Source organism: Danio rerio, chromosome 2, assembly GCF_049306965.1.
Source record: "Danio rerio strain Tuebingen ecotype United States chromosome 2, GRCz12tu, whole genome shotgun sequence".
NCBI classification, from domain to species: domain Eukaryota; kingdom Metazoa; phylum Chordata; class Actinopteri; order Cypriniformes; family Danionidae; genus Danio; species Danio rerio.
This window is the reverse complement of record NC_133177.1, coordinates 42,643,681-42,661,265: the sequence shown is the minus strand read 5'-3', so window position 1 is coordinate 42,661,265 and position 17,585 is coordinate 42,643,681. Positions and strand designations below refer to the sequence as shown.

Sequence of the window (17,585 nt, the reverse complement as noted above, 5' to 3'; positions counted from 1 at the left end):
ATATTGAACTCAAGTGTACTTCAAGAAGCGCCATCAGAGCTAACAGAATGACATTTATCATTTAAGCTATTTTTTTTTTTTATCATGATTGTACTGTTACAATTGAATCCTATACAGGTATGTTTAATAAAAAATGATAATGAAGATTGCTTTTTTATTGATTTGTCATTCACTTAAAATAAAGTTGGTTATTTTTGTCAGCTGTCCTAAATTTGGTTAGTTCCGAAGCTCTTGGAATGATAATTACCATGGAAATGGATGTGTATTAGTTTGATCATTAAATTGTAAATATTATGTATGTACAGTATTACTAAATATTAGTGCATTCCACTTCTCTAAATGTGAATGAATGTCAGCAAATATCTAATTGTTTATTTATTGCCAAGTGTCCTAAATGCGAATGACTGTTCAGAAATTAGTTGATTATTTAAATAGTAAAAGTAAAATCTTAAAAAAGTAATTAAAAAGACTCTAAAACTCAAAAAAAGCATCTGTTTGTTAGCTAATTAATACCAAGACTCTTAAGGATGTACAGTAAATATGAATGTCAGTAGTGGTGGATTTAGGCATGGGCAATATGGTTGATTGCCCAGGGTGATATCTTGCTTGGGGCGGCAGGCATGGAGACCCTTTTGTCCATGACACCAACCTCAAACTCCATCACCGACAAATATCATTATATGTTAGTTATATGCTAGTAGCATGTTAGATGATAGAAATGTATTGCCAAGGGTCTTAGAATGCAACTGTCAGTATCAGAATTGGCGTTTGTTAGATGGTTGGTTTGTTATTTGGGTTGGTTGATTAATTAGTTCATTATTTAGTTCCAAAGCTCTTAAAATGTAAGTAATTGTCAGTATGTGTAAGTTTAGTTTAAACCAGTGGTCTCAAACTCAATTCCTGGAGGGCCACAGCTCTGCAGATTTTAGCTCCAACCACCTCTAAATTACAATTACGCTGCGTCTAAAACCGCATACTTCCATACTATATGTATGTTAAAAAGTATGTTAAAATCAGTATGCGAGCAGAGTAGTACGTCCGAATTCATAGAATTCGAAAATCAGTATGTAAGAAGTACTTGGATGACTTACTTTTTCCGGTGAGATTCTGGAGTGCGCATCCCATGATGCCCCGCGAGCAAATTCATGAATGGTAGTGAAGTGACGCAACTGATGCAGGTAGGTCACGTGACTATACAAAATGACGGATGTAGTGCATCCGAATTCCATTCATACTGCTCACATTCTTACTGTATAGAACATACTTTTCTAACGGCCGAGTAGTACGTAGAAATTCAAATGCAGTACCTACTGAGTAGGAAGCGGTTTCAGACGCAGCCCTAGTCTCTAGTAGTCTTGATTAGTTGATTAGTTGGATCAGCTGTGTTTGATTAGTGTTGGAGCAAAACTGCAGAGCTGTGGCCTTTTGGGAATTGAGTTTGAGACCTATGGTTTAAACAGTTTGCTCTAAGGCTAACTATGTTAGTTCTAAGATAATTAATGTCAATTTCAGTTAGTTAGTTAGTTCCAAAGGTCTTCAATTCTAAATAATTGTCAGTATCTGTAAGTTTAGTTCTAGGATTGTTGATGAATGTCAGTTTTAGTTAGTTAGTTTGTAGGTTATTTAGTTCCAAAACTCTTAAATTGTCAGTATCTGTACACTTAGTTTAAACAGTTAGTTCTAAGATTGTAAATGAACAAACTGACATTTCAGTTAGTTAGTTAGTTGATGTTTTAGATGGTAAATGACTGTTAGTTGTTAGTTTGTTTGGTCCAAGAGAAGATGATGATGTCCTTTTTAGACAATACTGTAAACGTTTATCTACCATTCCATCTGGTGCTGGGAGAGGATGGAGAGCACCTGGTTTAAGTGTGGAGGGAACAAACAGATGGATAAAGAGGTAAAGAGAGGACAGAGAAGTGGTCTTTACTCTTTTCAGGACAAACAGCTTGGCTCTGTGTTAATTGAGAGCTGGTCATTAGAGGATTACTTTGCTGGATCAAGTTTCAGCTAACGCCATAAGGCCGCAGTCTCACCCACAGCTGTTACATTCATCCTTACTGTAGAACAATCACACACACACACACACACACACACACACACACACACACACACACACACAAACACAAACACAAGTGAAGTCAAGGGGAGGTTAAGCACATGCACAGAATGCCTACGTAATGCAAGAGAAGTTATCAGGAAACTGTTGATTTTTTATTTTTTATTTTTTTGCCAAAAGTTGGCAAGCTGCCCCGTCTTGGGTACTTGATATCTTTTTTTCTGCGCTGGAAATATTCTGGTATGACGGGTATGAAAGTGAGTTATTAAAGCACATCATTATTCAGCCATCCCAGCACGATAGGGCACCCAAGGTTGGTTCAATACCTCAGGGTCGTAATATGTCGAAATGAGACTTGCTTTCATTATTGCTGACCGTGCAGTTTGTGTGACTTATCCGCCAATGCGTACGCACAAAAACGCCCACTGATGGCTTACTAAGCATCTTGGGTAATCTCTTTGAAGGCTTATTTTATGAAAAAAAAAACTGAGTAGACAGAAGCTGTTTGTCTTGGGTTTGGTTTCTCTCTTTGACATTGTTGCAACACATTAGGCATTATTCATGCACACTTCTAGATCTAATCCTAAATGTGACACTAATAGTTCATTATGTCAACAAATGGCCACAATGACCTTCTTAATCACATTTTTTGTGGCCTCATAGTTTTCATGTTTGTGTCATGACCACTAACCAAAGTTGTTATTGTTTTGCATTCTTGAATTAGTTTGAATTTTGGTGCTATGAAATTTGTTATCAATTTCAGTTTCTATCATTAATGATATTGTTAGTTTTAGTTTGGGTTTAATTTTGTGAACACAATTCTATTTAGTTTTAATGTTTCATTTCTGGTTTAGCAATTCTAGTTTAACAGAAAGAACAGAACAGTTCTGTGTTGACCAGAGCAAAATTGAATTAATTCACGTCTTGCATAAAGTCTTGAGCAAAACTCTTAGTAATAAAATAAAATTACAGTGAAAACAGAAACCGAACCTAAAGCCATATGCGACTTAAATGAAATATCATGAAGAATTAAGACAAACTGTTTTATATAGCTTTATATTAAGCATCATGTATGTCAGGGGTCCTCAACTATGCTCCTAGAGATCTGCCTTCCTGCAGACTTCAGCTCTAACCCTGATCAAACACAGCTTAACCAACAAAGGCCATGTCCGCACTAGGTGATTCTGACGGTATGATAACTTTGGGTAAAAATTGAATACACAAAACATATTGGTATGGATGTTAGGGCATGGCGAGCCAAAAGGTGGCGATAATTACACTTTACACATCTGCATACAAGTCAATGCAAACGTGAGAACAGATTCTGATTACCGTCCTTCTGTATGAACAACACAGAATACATGATGCATTTGAATAGAACGCATGGAATTTGCCTCATTTGTGTCTTCGGTATTTGATGTGAACCTAATCATGTTGACCAATCAGAAAGGAGAAACGGTGCGAACTCTGACATCATGACTCAGTTGTAGTCTTCAGATGACCACACCAGTGTTGTCACGATACTGGAATTCGGTACCAATCAATACTGAAGTGCTGCTGAGCACTTTCCTAAACAGCGCTGATTTGCCATTGTTTTCACATGCTCAACAGAAACATTTGATTAGCCGTAAAGGTGATCAGTTCACCAAACTCACCTCTGTTTACTGAGTCTAACCACATGCCGCAAAAATAAGTCGCTTCATCAGCGGATCGCTCATATATCAGCTCATAAACAGACCAGCTGATCTTCATGGTTTTAAAATTATCCAGTGTCTCTGTGTCTGTGGTTAGACTCAGTGAAACATCAGTGAGTTTGGTGAACGAATGATCTTCATGACTAATCACAAGCATTTCTGTTGAGCAAGTGAGCACAATATTTTATTTTATTTCAGCTAGCTTTTCAGGGGCTGTTGTTAGTTTTATTTTTCATTTGTGATTTTATTTTTTCACATTTTAAAATTTTATTTCAGTTAATGAAAATTGTTGATTAATAGTTTGTCTTAGTTTTTGTTATCGTTTTAAGATCCTGTAAAGTGCTTTGAGATATGCATTTTTATTCGATATTTGACAATCTCAACTGAAACATGGAGAGATGGTGGGACAAAGTGTAGCCCCTCCCCTTAAAAAAAACAAAAAAACAAGTGAGTGGTTTAGCTAAAGTGCAATAAACAAAGGGGCGGGGCATGTCAGATACTTGAGAGCATTTGATTGGTTACGATGTGATGAAGAACTGTAGTGTGAGGTGATGTAAATAAAACCATTGATTCATTTGGGCAGAAGAGAAACTACAAGCTTTACATGTTTATATAAGATTCATATCTTCTAAATTCTAATTTTGGCACTGTTTTGAAGCACACTAGCTTATAGATATCTTTAAAAAAAAAATATTGATACTAGCATCTAAAAAACTTTATTTTAATGTCATGGGACCTTTAACCTTGCTAGTAACCTTAGAGTAGCCACAGTATCCAGGCAACTCCGAAAGCATCGCCACTCGTTGATACAGCAGCTTCAGGTTTGACTCTTTGATTCTAGCTTTTTGTTCCCTCCCCATCCCCTTTTTCAGCACGTTCTGTCCTTTCTGCACCGCTCTGTGATATTTGCACACCTAATTGCCTGAAGGAGTTTCCCTGGAAACAGACATCATTCAGTCACTGACAGAGACAAAGGGAGGGAAGAGCGTGAGGGAAGACAAAATAAAGAGAGACAGTATGTTCGCTGATTGAGCTGTGGAGGCTGTGGGCTCGGTTAATAAGCCCGCCTGCTGCTTCCTGACGGACTCCAGCTCATCAGATTTGGCCGTTTCTCATCCTTACACTCATCCAAGCGTAAGCCTGACCACACAAATGAGAGAATGAGGGTGACCGCAGACTTGTAGACGTTCGGATTAAGTCAAGCGTTATTATTATCCGCAGAGCTTAAAATACAGGCCTCGACTTACATTGCGCTCACTGATTGTGGGAGCTTTCAGGAACATGATCCATTTCTAGATCCTGATTTTACCTTCGATATCGAGTGGTGACTTGATATTGTAACCAAATTCTTTAGAAAACTCAAGAAAAAATGGTGTCCGCATAATCAAATCAAATGTTCGGAAGTATTTTATGTTCATAGAGAGCAAATATGTATATTTTAAAGTTTAAAATAACAATACAATCAAAATATGGCTTGCATAATGTCACCTCGTAATTCAGAAATAGATACATTTGAGAAAATAAATCAAAAAATATTTATGTTCTTATTAAAATGTACAACATGATGGACTCTATTTTAATGATCTAGGTGCAAAGTCTAAAGCGCATGGCGCAAATGCATTAAGAGCATGTCCGAATTCACTTTTGCTGTTTTAAGGAAGGAAAAATATGCTCAGTGCCCTAGTACATGGTCTAACAGGGTTGTGCTTATTCCCTTATTGAGTTCTGAGTGTGTTTTGAACATAATGTGCATTAAACCTATCAGATTCTCATCTCTCATTCCAATTAAAAGTCAGACGCCATGGTGCATTCGCTATTTACATGGCAGACTTTGTAAGTGGAAAAACTAAAAGGACAAATGGGACATTAGTGGGAAAACAGTTTAACAGACCATCTGCAGCACGAGAACAAAGAAAGAGCCTCCTCCATTCTGTCTATTTACTTGCTCTTTACTTTACTTTTACTCTTTACTCCTTTAGTAATTTAAGGAAATGGTGGAAACTCACTCCACTGAAACATCCATTAGCCTACATATTTAAATTTGTTTCAAAACTTTCTTAATTCAGTTTTTATTTCCAGTTAACAAATAAATGACCAAAAATAGCGAAGTGTGGTCCGAAAAACTGAGTTACATCTAAAAACATGTCCTATTCGTATGCCCCAAATAGTGCCGAATATTTCTCCAAAACCCAACAGATGGACATATCTAAACTTGTTTTTATTGTAAAAAATATAAATATTCATATAATAAATAATAACATTTATATACATATATGCATTTGAACCCAAATAGGCATTTGAACCCAATCTTTCTGAATGAAATGCCTATTTTACTAAATCAATTCAGCCCACGGTAGAAAAAACAAGCCACACCCACTGTTTGCTCATTTAATATTCTGTTTTTCTAGGAACTGTCACAAAAAAAAAAAAAGAATAAATAAAGATCATAGCTTCCGGTTCATGGAACTTTAAAGAATATTTTTTTTAATATGTCATGAAATGTTCAAAATATTTTATGCCTGAAAATATTTTTGTTGCATAAACCTAAATGACATTTTTAAAATATGCAAATAGACATACAAATTACAAGTGAAAATCAAATTAAAAAAAGTGAACAAAACAACAGATCTGTCTGCATTTGCATGTGTGTGTGCACATGGCATGTGTGTAATTGTAACTTTGTGGAAGTATAGAAAATACAAGTAAAGAAACATATAGAAAAGTATAAGGCATAACAAAAGGCATAAGAATTTTCAGTCAATGAACCAGTCGTTGATGGTAAAACTAGAGAAAACTAATATAATAACAATATTTAAAAAAAAAACTGAATGGTAATGAAAAAGTAAGTGATTATAGTCTAGTCATTTACTTGGTGAGATGTTGACCTTTTTGAAGGTGAAAGTGCTTTTGATGTATCGGAATGCATCTATTCTACACTTCAATTCTCTTTGAAGAGAATGGCTGTCCTCTAGCATGAGCTGATTTACCTCAAGTCTACATTTCTGACACAGCAGATGTGCCTGATCATTAGCATCACTATTCTTAAAGCAAAAAATCCTTATGCTTACAGTCTTGTGCCTACACAATAGCTGTTTGCTATTCCATGGCTGTTTTGAATGCTGACTTTGGTTAACATCAGTGCATAGAAACTCAAGGTGAACTGAGCTGTAACATGTTGCATATGTTAAGTGTCCATGAATCAATGATGCACTTGAGCTTTACTTCATTTTATTTATTTATTTAGTCTTTCCCTCATTAACTATAAGAAATGGCATTTTTAAACACCCAATTTTAAATCTTAAAAATTAAAAACGACTTGTTAATGAGTTTATAATGACTTATTCTATACTCATTGTCTAGTTAATATATCTCGAAACAAGGAGCATACTTAGAAGCAGCAATGCACAGGATATTATTTATATTATTATTATTTTATCATTTAGACATGGTTTATTTATGGTTCATTTAACTCTCTCTATATATACTGTATGTATGCATATATGCATGTATATTTTTTTACAAGTAAAATGCCTTCAACATTTATTTTAATGTTTTTAGTTTCTAAAAAAAAAATGTTTATACACTAAGAAATTAATAATTGAATAATAATTGTTAAAGCAAGGGAAAGATCTGCCAGTGCATTTAATTGTGAGTTTATATATATATATATATATATAAATATATATATATATATATATATATATATATATATATATATATATATATATATATATATATATATTTAAAATAGACAACAATAAAAGCAAAACAATAAATAAGGGGAGGATCATGAAGGATTTCATTATAAAGAATTTGTTAGCTCTGTTAGCTTTCAAGCAGCTTTATGTATCAGAAGATATACACATGAATAATAATAATAGTAATATGTAATATGTAATATCCATTACAAATGCATTAGATGTCATTTTTTACATTGGAAAAACTGCAGATACCATCTTTAACTCGGAAAAAGGAGTGTTTTAAAGTCCAATTTTGTTTCACCAGATCACTTTAATATTGTGCGCTGGTCTCTCCTCTCTCTCACACTACTTTTCTCTTTGCTCTCTGATCTATCGATTTCTCTCTCTGCCTCCTCAGTCTTCTTGTGCTATATGATCTAAAATCTATGGCATCTTCACTGTACAACCATCATTCATTCCTCCAAATGTCTTTGTACATCGTGTACATGCTAATATGTTTGCACGCAGTGTGTACAGTCTATAGTGATTGCAATTTGTTTGTACAGAAACCCTCCTAGTCATCCCTGAACTGAACCTGGTGTTTAGTTGGCCCACAGCATGATTAATGCTGCCAACTGAAAAGTGCTCTTGAGCAGAACCGATGGCACAGTAGTGGATGGCAAAGGTTCAGATGCTAAGTTTGAGGCTGTATTCTAATGATGGATTCATTATCTATGTTCACCTACCAATGTGATATTATTATTACACTTCAGAGCTTAACAATGCTGGATTTAGAGGGATCTGGACCTGCTTTACCAGCTGAAGATCATCTTAGCCATCTGAGAAATTGGTTTTAAATGTGTGGGTTTTTTTTTTAAACCTTTGGAGCTTTTTTATTTTTAGTATTTTAGAGAGATCACAAAAAGTAATGTGAGTTTGATCAGCAACATAAACAGAAGCTCAATCACACTTGCCGCTTCTTGCAGAAGCTCAAATTTGCTGATGTGACACACAAGAGAGATTTTTATTGATTCTTGCATATAAAGTTACTGAAAACTGTAAACACTGTTCACTGATCAAAGTTTATATATGATTTCATAGCCTAAAATACATCTATTCTTATTATGTGTAATAAAATGCTTCCCTTTGATTGGCATTCGTTTATTGATTTATTTTTTAATCTTTTTATGATTTTCTTGAAGCAGAGTTTGAAAAAATATATCGTGGTCTAAAACATTGGTTTGTGTGAGTTATACAGATAAAATATTCAAGACAAATATTATTAGATTGTAAAATCAATGGAAGTCAGTTTCATGCCTTCAGGGGGAAAAGTACAAATCTGTTAGTATAGTATCAGAAACAAAAGGTCCAAAAGTATTTTTCAAAAGTACACTTTTTTGGCCCTAAAGGTTTCAGAATGATTCCATAAAGTTACATACAGTACAGGCTTATACCCAAACAAAACATAAGTATACTTTCTGAAAATACTACTGGTGATACTTCTCTTTCTGTATCTTTCTTTCTGAGAATGCAATGCTATGTTCACACCAAACCTGGAAAACCACATTACTCGCTCTAATTTATCGCAGGGCGTTTTCACCTTAAATGAAATTTTGCTAACACTTTAACTTGAGGTGATGGTTACACATGCATGCTCTTACTATAGTAGTCACAATGAATTATATTAATTAAATATTTTGTATATTAAACACACGTCAGCATAAAATAAAAAGTCCCACTTTATATTAAGTGTCCTTAACCACTATGTACTTACATCAGAAAAAATAAATACAATCTACTTACTGTGTTTATAATGTATTTGAGAACACTTGTGGTGCTTTTGAGTTGGGATAGAGGTTGGGTTATGGACAGGTTTGGTGGCATGGGTAGGTTTAAGGGTGGGTTAAGGTAAGGGATGCTCAACAGTGTATTTACGAATGTAATTACAAAATTTAATTAGAGATGTAATTACACACATATTTGATCAAGCATAAGTACACAGTAAATACATGTATTCACACAATAAGTAAATTGTAACAAACTATTAATTCCTATGTAAGTACATATTAAATAAGGTCACAATATAAAGTGTGACCAAAAAAAGTACATTTGAAATTTTATGGATAACAACAATAGCTAAAATAGTATTTAAATCAATTTCAATATGATCTGCTTTTGGTGCCTCACACCTTTTTATTAGTCCTTTTTTTGTTTCGAGAATAAGGTCCAAGATTTAGAATAAAAGTTACCTGTAAAATGTTTTCGTTGTTTAAAAACAATGCAGTACCCCCAACAATACCCCAAACTTTCCACAGTTTTATGAGATGCATGGGGTGCATATTGAAAGGGCCAGACAGAATCTGCTGTCAATTTTTTTGCGGAGAATTGTGTATTGGAACTTTAAATTAATTATTTTGGTAGTATCGTAACTAAGAGCTTAATATATTAAATAAAAAATAATAGCTTTTTACTTTAGTTTAATGGTTACAGTGCACTAGATTTACTTATTTGGTAAACAAAGCAAGTTTCTCATATAATTTATCTACTTAAAGACAGAAAATATTATTTTTTAACTTGGATTGTACATAAATCAAATCAACACTTTAATATTAGTCAATAATATTACTGAAATGAATTTGAAAACTGAATAAATATAAATTTACACACATTTACACAAGCTAATAAATAGACTCAATGATGGGCTAAAATCTGCAAAAAAAATGTGTGGGGCTACATATTGGTACCTGAAATATGTATAACAAAAATCCTAAATAGTGATTTATTTAAGAATCTAGGGTTGTCCTTTGTACCTTATCAGTCCTTTTAATGTGCATATTGGTACATGAATGATACATAATGTATTAGAGTAGCTTTCGAGTTGGTGCCACCCAAGTAACATCTTTTTGTGTGTTCTTCTGACAGCACAAAAGAGAAAACTGTGTGCAAGAGAGCTGGTCTATTTCTGCAACTCTGTCTGGCTCTGTTACATGTGGTAACTAGGTCCCCGGTTCTGTTCTTCAAGGTCAGAGACATGCGGGTGGAAAAGGGGTCAGGAGATCACCTGCTTTAATGGGCAGAGTGTCTGTAAGAGAGCCCTAAAACAAATCCAGTCCGTCCACAGAGACTTTTCCCGGACATTACGTCTCTCTCTACTGTCCCCGTACAGCACAACATCCCTGCCAGCAGGAGCATTACATTGGTACACATAAATTAGCAACTATCAGCATATGCAAATGAGGGTGGCTGACTCAGTGTGTGTCTGCGTTCATGTGCTCGAGACAGGCGGTGACTGTAAAGTGACAGCGTTTCGATGTTCCTCTCATCATTCCACTCAGGTCTGTTTACCCAGCCGTAACAAGATGATGTTTGACATGCCGCGTGACGACAAGAGAGAATTTCACTTTGAAAGTCGGGCCTCTAACGGTTCTCTGGCGCTCCGGCTTTGATCTGCTAAATGAAATGCCTCATCCTGAGTAGCACATTAAAGGAACTCACCTCCTCAGATAAAAACGATGTGCAAATTTCATATCAATTAAAGCTGCTGCTCGGGGCTCGATGCTGAGATGACATGGCCATCAGTCACCTTAAAGAGTATTAATACGAGAGGGGTGGAGAGACTTGATGATGTGAAGAAGCCTCTTCAACAGGGGTAAAGGTGAGAGATATGAGAGCATGCATGGAGAGAGGAGCAAAGATAAGAGATGCGCAAGACAAATTAATGGAATTGATGAATCATGTCCACGTTGTCATGTCATGTGGAAGTCATGAGGACATAGATCTTTTAGTTCTGCGTCATGTTCCAGTTCAGTTCCTCTATTTTAATTCTTTATACAGTCCTGGCTGGTGAATGCATGCAAAAAGCTTCTACATGCAAGTCAAATTTGAATTGGTATTTGAAATGAGTTGGAAGGGTTTTGTGCAAGACTCCAACAAGCAAGAAAGAAATGCAAAACACTTTTTTGTGTCGTTTCTTTTTTGTTTTTATCATTCACTTTTAGTCTCCACTGTCAAAAAAAAGTTATGGGAAGTAATTGGAGTCGTCACTTTGCTCTTTGGGTTTTGTGATTACGCCTTATCGCTTTGGTTGTAATCTGTTGTGTAAGATGTTGTAAAGTGTTATCTTTGTGTTTGCCTAATCCTATTGGTTTCCGTATTGAGCTTATGTAACCCTTGACTATTTGCATAAAGTGAATGATATAGGGCTCTATAATTTCTGCAATGCAGGAAACCAGACATTTTTGTTAGATGCACCTTACTAGAGCCGGGTTGGACCCACTTTTGCTTTCACAACTGCCTTAATACTTTGTGGTATAGATTCAACAAGGTACTGGAAATATTCAGCATTGACACAATGCTCAATTGGTACTAATGGGCTCAAAGTGTGCCAAAAAATATCCCCCACATCATTACACCAACCATTGATACAAGGCAGGATGGATCCATGCTTCCATGTTGTTGATGCCAAATTTTGACCCTATCATCCGAATGTCTTAGCAGAAATAGAGACTCTTCAGACCAGGCAACGTTTTTCCAATCTTCTATTGTCAAATTTTGGTGAGCCTGTGTCTATTGTAACCTCAGTTTCCTGTTCTTAGCTAACAGGAGTAGCACCTGGTGTGGTCTTCTGCTCCTGTAGCCCATCCGCCTCAATTTTCGATGTATTGTGCATTCAGAGATACTCTTCTGCATACCTTGGTTGTTTATTTAAGATTATTTTGAGTATTTGATGGTTGTGCATGAAAATCCCAGTAGATGAGCAGTTTTCGAAATACTCTGATCAGCCTGTCTGGCACCGTGTTCAAGATCTCTTAAGTCACCTTTCTTTCCCATTCTGATGCTCTGTTTGAACTGCAGCAGACTGTCTTGATCATGTCTACATGCCTAAATGCATTGAGTTGCTGCCATGTGATTGGCCAATTTGAAATTTGCGTTAATAAGCAGTTGGAACATCATAAAATCTGTCATAAAAATGCCATTTGGAAAATTTTGGTTAAATGAATCAAAAGTAGTGTTACCTAACCAATATCAAATTAAACAAATGTTTACGAATAATAAGTCAAACCAACTTTTAAAGTATTTTGCTGTTTTAATTTGAAGAAATTATGTACATGGAGAAATTCAAGCACTTTTACTGCAACCCATCAAAATAAGTAAGGTTTTTTTACAGAAACTGTGACAGATCCTAAAAATACAATTTTATTACGTGCTTAAACTTGTTAGACTCAATAAGGTTCATGATTTAAATTAACCAATCATGTTTTTTTGATTGCTAAAATGTATTTAAACCGTCAAAATGGAGCAAAGAAAAAAAATAGAAATGTGAAAAAATAAATAAATACAATTTTAAAAGAAATCTTTTGTAAGGCCCTGTAAATAATATTTACAATAATATTTTTCAATTATTCCTAGTGGTTATATACAGTACACAGATTCAACTTATGGTTTTTTTTCTGTCCCGGTTTGTATGATGTTTGTGAAATGGAAACGTAAGACTTAAACGAAGAAGTGAGCAGTTCCAGGACTGAAGCCGTACATCTCCCCTAATTCAGTCTTCAAACATTAATTAAACTTTACAACCATTTCTGACTTTGACATATTTACAGTTCGCTATGAGGTCATGCTGAAAAAGTAATGTCCTGTATCCAGGGGTTATCCATGGGAAACTAATTTCAGTAGTGTATCGTTCACATGCAGTCCGCCTTGTCGACTGTGATTAGGAACGACAGCGAGTCCTCGACCAGTTTGCCTCTCTAGAATTCTCTCTCTCATTTCCCTTTCTCTTCGATTCCACTCCTCCTCCATCCTGCAGTACATATGTAAGGAGAAGTGCCATCCACCATTCTCCATTAGCATGTCCTCTGCCCGATCCAGCAGACTGCACACCTGCTTTCTGTCTTGCGATGTTTTGTTGTTAAGAACATGATACCTGTACCTGCACTTCTCCATCAGCCACTGGAGGTCGGTCCCAGATGACTGAATATAGTCCTGTATGCTGTCGCGCAGACGGTCACCCAATGTAAATACAATCATAGTATGACGCCACACACCCTCTGTGAGGATCTCCATACGTTTCTTAAGAGCAGCTCTTTCGGAGTGGCTGAAGTGCAGAAGGGGAATGACTAGAAGGAGGACGTGGGGTCCTGGCTCACATAGCGAGAGTGCATTAAATAGTTCCAGTTTCTCCTGTTTGGGGACCAGGTTCTCATCAGAGCCCCATCCACAGGCGTCTACAACCATCAGGTGTCTGCCTTCAGATTCTCCATGTGCTACAGCACTCTCCGCTCCACCCCATGTATTAAATACCTCCTTTCCCAATATTGTGTTGGCCACAGAACTCCTTCCTGTTCGCTTTTGACCGACGATTAGCAGCCGTAAATCTGGGGTGATGTCATTGGGGGCTGTTGGAAGACAACAAATCAATGGCAAATTAGATGATTAAAATACTCCTCATTTTACAACTCCACTAAAGTGAAATATTTGAGTTTTAGCAAAGGTTTCTTGATTATTACTCTGGAATGATAGTATAGTTCCTATAGTTGATGGGATAGTAAACTATAGTTTCTATAGTTCTATAGTATAGTATAGTTTCCATCGGTCTCAGTACATAATGTAGCTACAGAAGATAAGCTTTGTAGGAAAGTTCGGGATTTTCGATAAAAACTCTTTGGCCATTTTTGAACAAGATGCTAATGGTCTAATCCGATACAATGATCTATGCTAAGCTAATCTAAAAAAAAAATTGTCAGACCGGGAGAACAGCTATATGGATTAAAAAACAGTTCAATCAAGGAGAGTTGTAAAATGATCCTATTGTATTTGAAAACTTGTTAAATAAATTTAGTTTAGTTTTTTTAAAACTACATTTTCAGCTTACATTGGTATTCAACCAGTGTTTCGTTACATTTTGTTTATTAATGAATCGTTTATTTTAGTTTTCTATTTCAGTTAACATCTACTACTTCATTTCAAGTAATGATGGTTTTAGTTAATTATAAAAAGCATGTTTTTATTCTTAAAATCACAAAATATTTTACTTAAATCAAGTAGAAATTAGTATTTGCATGTATTGTGACAAAAATGAAATCAAACATAACAGTCTTACCATTATTTAACACATTCCTGTTGTCCATTATTCAGTGTTTTTCAGTATTATAATGCAGTCCATCTGACAGGTAGAGTCCTCTGAGCGCTCAGTACAGTGTGTGCAAGTTAGTCACTGATCGACTTGTTTCACATGAAGAGGGAGTGATCAGAAATCTCCTCCCACTTCTGCTTTCACATTTACAGATCAGCTTTTTTAAATTCCTCTCTCCCTTAGTGTTGTTTGTTTATGTTATAAACTACAGGAATGCTTTACACCTTTATTATTATAGTGTCATGGAAATCAGGAAATGCTGAGTACTGTAGATTGTTGCATTCTTCAGAACTGATTAAACGTGAAATGCTTGTTTTGATTTTAAAGTCACGTTGCTCAGGGCCACGTGGAAACACAGTGCCAAAACGTGAGTGAAATGCCTTCTCTCAAGTCAGACAAAATAAACACTGAGCCTAATTCATGAACACAACAGAACGGATATTAAGACTATTAATTCTGCAAATCATCACTTTCAATTGAGTGGAACAATGGGACAGTTTATGTAAGAATGGATTTAAACATTCTGCTCATGTTTCATTAACAAGGACCAGTGTGTGAAATCTCACTGTGATTATTTTTCATTCACTATAAGGATATTTCAACAACAGTAATATTGTATAATTTGGGTGTGAATATTAAAGGTTGTATAAAACTTGTTCTTGAATGCTCTATAATAGATTTTCTTTGTACACTTTGTGGCTTTTATTATTAATTATTAATAGAATAATTTATCTGGTTCCCAAATTATTGTGTTTTGTACTTTTAATAGTGCTCTGATACACAATTCTAGCTTATTTATTGAGAATGAAGAAGAGAAAGCTACTATTTTAATTGTCATCAATTGATGAACTTCAGTTTTTCTTTTTTCTTTTTTAGCTTTTTTTGCAGTTAATTTAAACAGCTTGACACAGAAAAAGCCTAAGCTTTCATGAAGTAAATACAACTTTCTTGTGATTTCTCTTAAACTTTGTAGACAAAAGTTCAATTGAATTGAATCAAATTTTTATTAGACAGATTTTATACAAACTATACAAGTGTCCCATACATTTTGAAATAAAACCGTCGAGATAAAAACACAATAAAGCCCTGGGCGTGTTTCCATTGTGGTCTTGCTGTTAAAAACAAAGTATGGCTGAAAAATACAGTAAATGCATAAACCGAACAGTTCCTCCACATTTTAAACCAGGAACAAAATTATTTAGAATGCATTAACATAAAAAAATAATCCACCATGCAAACTAACTATCCTCATCAAACAATCATCTTTTGATCGCTTTTTTTGAACCTCCTTTAGTCTTTTATTTCCTTGATTGATTTTGGTTATTTGTTCCATATGATTGCACTTGTACATAAAAAAAAAAAAAAAAAAAAAAAAAAATTCCCTACTACACTTCTAAATAAAATTTTTTTTTTTAAAAAACTAATATTAAAATCCCAGTCCCCTAGTACTATATGAATGCTGTTTCCTTGCCATTTAAAAATATTGTTTATCGATTAACTAGGAACCACATTATAAAACATTTTAACTATCATTTCCAATTTTTTAAAACATGCTCTTTTATTTACAGTTAACATACAAAATTATTTTTAAAAAAAAAACTTTTTTTAATTAAGTTAAAAAAGAAAGAAAAACAAATATGTAATGCAATATTTGTGACATTTTAATTAATTGTTATTAAGCTTGACGATTTTTCAAACAAATTATATATTTTTTCAGACTTTTGGTCTTATAAGTTGTTGATTGTTGTATGTAAGTTGCTGATTACACAATTTTTGTGTATTTATTTTTTTATTAATGTTTAAGGGAAAGCATATATTTTAGGTGTTTTAGCTGATCACAATTTGTTTTGATCACCTTTTTTCTGTTAAATTGTCCATTCAGCATCTTGTGATGTGAATGAAATAAAAACAGAATAAATCCCAACATATAGGCTCCAAATTATTGTCATTTCCTAAAACTACATGCAATAATTGTTATGCATTAGTCATGAGTAGGCTCACACGGAATATTCGCAAAGAAATCCACAGATTTCCGCTGCTTTTTTAGCCCATCATTAAGTCTTCTTATTTGCTTGTGTCAAGGTGTGTACAGTAAATTTACATCTTATGTATTTTTTTTAATTCACTAATATTATTGTGATATAATAACATTACAGTAATGTTAAAATGTTCAAATGATTTATTTACAATACAGTTTGTAAAGTATTATTCTCTGTCTTTTAGTAGAAATATTATATGAGAAACTTGCTTTGTTTTCCAAATAAGTGGATCTGATTAGTTTTTCATTTTTAACATAAAATACAAGTTTAAAAGCTATTATTTTTATTTCATATGTTTAGTTTTTAGTTATGATACTCCTAAAATCAGTCAGCATAAATCTACAGATTTTTTTTTTTTTTTTTTTTTTTTTACAAAATTCTCTCCAGGAATAGCACAAAAATTATAATTACAATAACATAATAATTATAATAATGTTCAAAAGTGATTAAAACGTAAATATTGTTAATTTAATGTTGCTGTGATATGGCTTTTAAAAGGATATTTAAGGCAAAGCATATTTTAGCCATCACAACTGATCACCCATTTCCTATTGTTTTTATATTATTTATTTTATAGTTCATTTAATTGGTCCCTCTTTACAGTAATTTTTCATTAGTTAATGTATTTAATAACTTTACCTAATAATGAACAATACATATGCAGCATTTATTAATCATAGTTCAACATTTACCAACACAGAATTAAAATCTAAATTCATGCTTGTTAACATAATGGACTGAGTTGACATAAACTAACAACTTTATTTTCATTTACTAACATTAAAGAAACGTAAATAAATATTCTAATTATTATTGTTCATTGTTTATTGTTTGTTTGTATTATTAAATACATTACTGTTGATGAAAATAACTTTACTGTAAATGTTACCATTTAATTCATGCATCAACCTGGGACGTGAAAGAAATGATAATAGCATTATTCCATTTACTGTAGTCTCTAAATAAAATTATGTTTCT

The 17,585-nt window shown here is 34.1% G+C and overlaps 3 protein-coding genes across 4 annotated transcripts in view; 2 read left to right on the top strand and 1 right to left on the bottom strand.

The window, feature by feature from the left end:
• The window catches only part of LOC141378646 (uncharacterized), a 471,123-nt gene that overhangs the window by 92,123 nt on the left and 361,415 nt on the right, over positions 1–17,585 (top strand). The gene's annotated exons all lie outside the window — the stretch shown is intronic.
• Positions 1–17,585, top strand: part of spsb4a (splA/ryanodine receptor domain and SOCS box containing 4a) — a 143,329-nt gene that overhangs the window by 93,593 nt on the left and 32,151 nt on the right. The gene's annotated exons all lie outside the window — the stretch shown is intronic.
• Positions 12,500–14,570, bottom strand: zgc:136870. The gene is given in 2 exon segments (NM_001039833.1): positions 12,500–13,831; positions 14,536–14,570. Coding segments are annotated over 2 exon segments (777 nt in total). The 5' UTR covers positions 14,564–14,570; the 3' UTR covers positions 12,500–13,082.